At 43.8% G+C, this 6079-nt stretch overlaps 1 protein-coding gene across 1 annotated transcript in view; it reads left to right on the top strand.

Moving 5' to 3' along the window:
* Window positions 1-830: 830 nt before the first annotated feature.
* Window positions 831-6079, top strand: part of MYRIP (myosin VIIA and Rab interacting protein) — a 295832-nt gene continuing 290583 nt past the window's right edge. The window contains exon 1 of the mRNA XM_006893071.1: window positions 831-940. Coding sequence (XP_006893133.1) covers window positions 831-940 — 110 coding nt within the window. The remainder of the gene's footprint in view (window positions 941-6079) is intronic.

Genomic DNA, 6079 nt, shown 5'->3' with positions numbered 1-6079 from the left:
CTGTTGGGTCACCCTTCTTTGGGATGGGAACAAATAGAGATCTCTTCCAGTCAGTTGGCCAAGTGGTCATTTTCCAGATTTCTTGGCACAACTTGGTGAGCACATCCAGGGCAGTATCTCTTAGCTGAAATATGTCAATTGGTATACCATCTATTCCTGGGGCCTTATTTTTTGCCATTTCCTTCAAAGCAGTCTGAACATGAAATTCTTCTGTGTCTGCCAATTCCTTTTGATACAGTGACTCAATACTACATTATATAAATACTTGCATGTAAACATAAAACTTAACACCAAAACCATTGCAGTTGAGTTAATTCTGAGCAGTAGTGACCCCATAAGACAGAGTAATGTTCTCATAGAGCATCAGAGGCTATAAATCTTTCTGGGAGCAAACTACCGCATCTTTCTCCATTTGCTGCCAGGTTCAGACTGCTTATCCTTCAGCTGACGGCTCAGCCCTTAGCCCACTGTAATACTCTGTCCTCTGCGAATATATACTCAGAGAACTCAAACTCACTGCTGTCAAGTCTGTCACAGCTCATAGCTGATCTTCCAGTGAGCTTCTGAGGCGCTAAGTTGCACAGGAGGAAACTTCTCATCCTCCTCCCTCAAAGTACCTGGCGGATTTGAACCAGCAGCGGAGTACAGCCGGTGGGTTGGCAGCCCTCTTCACTACAGACGACGCCCCCAGAGCTCCCTATAAACACATCACGTGTGTCTGATCGTTTTAGTGACACGGGGGTTATTTTGTACAGATCCTTTTATCTCGTGGTTGACGTGTGGTCTTTGTTTCCTCAGGATAATTTGCCCACCCGTGGTTACGTCCCATCATGGGGAGGAAGCTGGACCTGTCCGGCTTGACTGACGATGAAACGGAGCATGTTCTCCAGGTGGTTCAGCGGGACTTCAATCTTCGCAAGAAAGAGGAAGAACGACTCAGGTGAGGGTCCCCGGCGTCCAGGGCAGGCACACGTGGACCATGTGTGGACGAGAGGAACTGGCTTCCTGAGCCTGTGCCCTGCTGCTTGACCGTGGGCTAGGATGTCTTTATGTGTGCAAGCACATCCTTGGGCAGGAGAGGTGAATGTCCTGTCCTTTTCAGAACAGCTTTCTGTCAACCTGGATGTGTGACTGTTGATGCTTTCTGTTGAGGTTTGGGCTGCTCACCTTCTAAGCTGTCATTAGTTACCATGTTCTAGGCATAGGTTTTTTGATTTTGGGGGTTTTTTTGGTGGGGGTTTAAATTGTGGTTTGTTTTTTTAAATTGTGATTTTAAGGAAAGTTTACAAGAAGGTTGAGTTTACATTTATTCCTTGTGGCATATTTTCTTCCCTCTCCCTTCCCTAGTGCACTCTGCAATGCATCTCTTGTTACAGATGATTGTCATACATACAATGTCTAATCATATAATCCTTTCAGCCTAGGTATGGGTTTAATACATAACCTGTACTGTGTATGTTAGAGAAAGTAAGAACTGAAATGAATGCTGTTTGATGCCCTCATTTGCTAAACGGGAATGCCTTTTGGCTGTATCACCTCCTGTGGTCCTGGGGTTGTGTTGTTGTTGGGTTGGTTTTTTTCCCCTATGAACACATGATCCTTTTCACCCTGATTCCTTGCCACAGTTGTTACGCTACAGCAGGTGCCTGGAAAAGGAGTGACTCCGGGCAATTTCAGGCAAGTCCATTATTTCCTGGTATATGCAGCGAGGTTAGAATACCACCACTTGAACAAGACAACAGTAATTCAGCATCTTCCTTGCTCTTCCGTCTTGCTTGAGGTTAGGGAACATGAAAGGATAGTCCAGGAAGCTGTGCTATAGAAAGCATTTCTAGTTCCCAGTGGGATTAACTTTTTCTTTCTTTCCTTACTGGCTGTTCTCTATTTATATGCGTCCTGTGGCAAGTCTCAGGCAAAGAGGTTACCTAGTGTTTATAACGATCGGTTCTTAGTGCTGACATAAAGTATAGTAAGTAAATAGGTGGTTGAAGTGTGAATTAAATGTCCCCCAGGATATGTCAGGGTAAGGGGAAGAGAGAGAGAGAAAGGGGGGGAGGGAGGGAGAGAGGGAGGAAGGGCGCAGGGAGAGGGAGAGAGAAGGAGAGAGAGACAGAGACAGAGAGAGAGAGAGAGAAGGAGAGAGAGAGAGCAGCTGAAGAATTTAGCAGAACCAGGCCATTAATACGAATTCATGGAAAGAGAATGAAAAGGTGTAAAATAATCTCCGTGATTTGCCTGGGGTCACTCTTCCTCCTGACGCTTCCTGGACCTTCCCTGTGAAGAAGGTCCTCATTTTACAGGGACAGTACCCAGTAGAGAGGGTGTGAATCTGCATGGCATCACACGGCTCATTGGGATTTCCATTGGGATTTCCAAGCCCTCTTGGCCGTGTAGACCGGCTTAAGTCTTTTCAAAGCTGTGTTTCCTTTTCCTTGTTGTAGGGACTGCTTCGCAGAGACATTTCCTCTCTAACTGCTGCTTTCTGCGGCTGCCCTCCCCTATGATTATCTTCTGAACCCCCACGTAGCATAAAGGAGTTAACTTTGAATTTATGCCAAGAAGATGTGTCTGAGCTCTAGCAGTTTTCATTTCCTACCCTGAAAGATCTCTAGAGTACATCATTCAAACTCAAAAACTCAGTCATTCCCTTCGTTCAGGTTGGGACTGACTCGTTGTCATTCTAATCCATGCTGGTTGTAGATGTGACCTTATTTGAAAATAGAGTTAGTGTAGATAGAACTCTATAGGTCCCAGTCGGGGGGACACTAACCCAAGAGTTGAGAGTCCTTGTAAGAAGAGAAGCAGTGCAGAGACGTAAGTAAAAAGGGCTGTGTCACGTGATGGTGGAGGCAGAGACTGGAGTGAAGTAATTTCAAACCAAAGGACGTCAGTAATTGCTGTCAGAACCAGAACCTGAGAGAAATCGTGGAACACTTTCTTTCCTAGAAACATCAGAGAGTGCACGCCCCCACTAAAGCCTTGGTTTCAGACTTCCAGAATTGTGGAATACGCTTCTGTTGTTTTAGGCCACTCAGTTGGTGGAACTTTGCTATGGCGGCCCTAAGAAGTGGATTCAGCGGATGGTCTTGTAGACGTATCATGTCACTTGTCACACAGACAAATGTGAGCCTTTAGTAACTACTTTCTCTCTCTCCAAGTCCAGAGTGAAGTCATTCTTCATGAGCCAGCCTGAGAGTGAACAATTAGGCTTGATTTTCCGTTTTCCATAGAGTACTCTGTCTCACACACTTTGGGCAGATAGCCGGGAGGGGCCAGTCTTTGGGGAAGGATATCATGCTTGGAAGGGTCGAGGGACAGCACAGGAGAGGAAGACACTGGATGAGAAAGATTGACAAAAATCTCTGGGATATTGAGAGTGAGTGTGTCAGAGACAGTGAGATTGGCTCACGGTACAGCAGGGCTCACACCTATTGTGTGTAGAGTTGCTATGAGTTAAAAACAACTCAACGGGACATAACAACTACATCAACAACTCAAATTGACCATCATTCTTGTATTTTTATAATTATGTTTTTATTTTAATGTAAAATTTATACAAGTTTAAATGCATGTACCTTGTTTTCAGTTTAATTTTGACAAATGTGTACACTGTGCTATCACTTCTATCAAGATAGAATATTTCTGTTACCCCCAAATTTTCCCTGCTTCCAGGCAGTCCCCACTGCTCAAAGGTAGACACTCTTAAGAGGTAGACACTAACACTACTTTGATTTCTGTCTGTACCAGGGATGCTGCTTCCTAAAGTTAATACTTAATCTTTCAAGTTGCATTGGTCAATTTGATCCCATATAAAGAGTTTTTTAAAAAGCCTTACTCTCAAGGAAGATTTTTTTTTTAGTAGTTAAGTCCAATTATTGTTTGATGTAATGGACATCTTGGGATATTTTTGGTAAAGCTTAAAGAGTATACAAGGACAATAGTTTCAGTGCCCACTCAGCTCCCTTGGCTCCAGAGTGTCTAGAATGTCTGAAAAGTTGAAATTCTGTTCCACAGTTCTCCCCTTTTGATGAAGATCCTTGTGTGGAATATTTTATCAAAATGTTCAGTAGTGGGAGCTGGGAAACATTTCATCCAGGTCTCATGATTAAGGAAATTGCTGTTCATGGAGACACTTAACCACACATTCTGTTTTCCCCGCTTCTTACTCTTCATTTCCAATTATCATTATTCGGGGAGTCTGGTCTGGACTTGAGATTTCTCACATTAGGACTCCTTGTCTTCTGCTGCCCTGTCTCTCATGCAGTAGAAGACGTCACTGCCAAGCCCTTCAGACTTACGCCAGAGTGATAGTTTATACTGTAGGATTGCCAGGCACATTCACAAAGTCGTTTTTAAAGACGCTGTTAATTATATGGTACTCTGGTGTTCAAATTGAGCCTCTAAAACATTGATGAGATAGACACAGCCTTTCAGATTTCTTGTTTAAGATGTGCTGGCTAGAAGCTTGTTATCATCTGGATGCTTTCTCCAGAGGTTTGCTGGGACGCTCATGGGCTTGGTCTGCAGGGTCGCAGGGGTTAGATCTGATGAGATTGCTTCCCGTTATTATGACTAGCCATTCATTGTTAGTGTTTGCTGAGTTGACAGTCCACATAACGATGCCAGGGTTCAGGGAAGGAAGGGAAGGGAGAAGGAGAAGTGGGTGAGGAAGGACAGAGAACTTCCTGTCTAGTGCCCAGCTGAGGTGCTTAATTGTCACAGCAGCCCTAGTTAGAAATGTCCAAACACCTCCCCTCTTTGCCTGTGTTAAGGAGAAAGAACTGGACTTGGAGCCCTGCTTCTGTTGGCCATAATGGCATCAGTACACTCACTGGCCTGGCCACTCTGCCACCTCTGGGGGCAAGCTTCCACCCTTCCCTTCACTCCCTCCTGCATCGGTCATGGTTGTGGTGTCCTGTTGAGTTGAACTGACCAAGAACTGACCCTCCAGCGGGTTTCAGAAGCTGTAAATGGCACAGGAGGTGATTTCTCATCTCTCTCACAAAGCAGCTGGTGGATTCAAACTGCGTGCCTTGGGGTTGGCAGTGCAGATCCTTACCCCTAGTCCCCTAAGGAGCCAGGTTTGACCTCTGGACATAAAGAAGAGCTGGCCCCGGAGTGTGGGAGAACCCTCCCCTGGGAAAACAGAGCGGCTCTCAAAATTAGAAATAAACTCTGTCCTAGGCGGTTGTCACAAAAGGACAGGTGCTGCATGGTGCCACTATTGTAGAATGGGACTGACATCAGGGTTGGAGTGAGACTGAGAAAAATTGGATAAATTAGTAGACTGCATTGAAACAGATGACGGAGAGAATTGTTTAAAAGCTATATATGATAGGGCATTATGGTTATGACAAGAGTCCAGCGTGAAGTTTGCATAGTGGAGTGTACTCAGGGCGGGGGGGATTCTATACCAATGAAGGAATTTTTCCATTACTTTTCAAAGAAAAGAGTGAACTGGGGAGGAGGGGTGGACAGAGAAAAATGCAACAATGAATGTATAGAAATCCAAAATCTCTGTAAACGTTCATTAAAATGAAAAAAAAGAAAAAATAACCTTTTTTTAAAAGTAGGAAGAACACAGCACATTTCATAAAATGAGTTAGTGATCTTTGTTCATTCAAAATTCATTTTACTTTTAAACAAATTAAAATTTTATTAGAAGAGCTTAATTTTTAAAGAAGTTTCTATTTCAGAAAGTAAAACACTTTTGTTCTCGGTATCTTTTATTTGAAACCTTAAATTGATCTAATGAATTAACTAATACCCATGATGATTCTGTTCATCTCTGAAGTTGGAGGTTCAGTTGCTTCGTCTTTGCTGAGTTGGAATAAATACACCTTCTTCTTCTGGTTGATTGCCTTTGAGTCGAGCACGACTCATAGTGACCCTATGAACAAAAGACCCGAAGCCCCTCTACAACTATCAACATTTATCAAAGTTCATAGAGTTTCCAGAGGCAAGTTGTTTAGGAAGTGGATGACACTCCTGCTTCCACAAATACACCTTACTGTTTATGAAGTCACTATCCAGGCATAGGAATTCATGGGGGGTGGTGGTGGTTGTTCTTGTTATGTGC

The sequence above is a fragment of the Elephantulus edwardii genome, unplaced genomic scaffold (assembly GCF_000299155.1).
Source record: "Elephantulus edwardii isolate Elephantulus edwardi_28Jun2011 unplaced genomic scaffold, EleEdw1.0 scaffold00121, whole genome shotgun sequence".
In the NCBI taxonomy this organism is placed as follows: domain Eukaryota; kingdom Metazoa; phylum Chordata; class Mammalia; order Macroscelidea; family Macroscelididae; genus Elephantulus; species Elephantulus edwardii.
The sequence above is the reverse complement of the archived record's forward strand: the minus strand, read 5'-3'. Positions and strand labels throughout refer to the sequence as shown.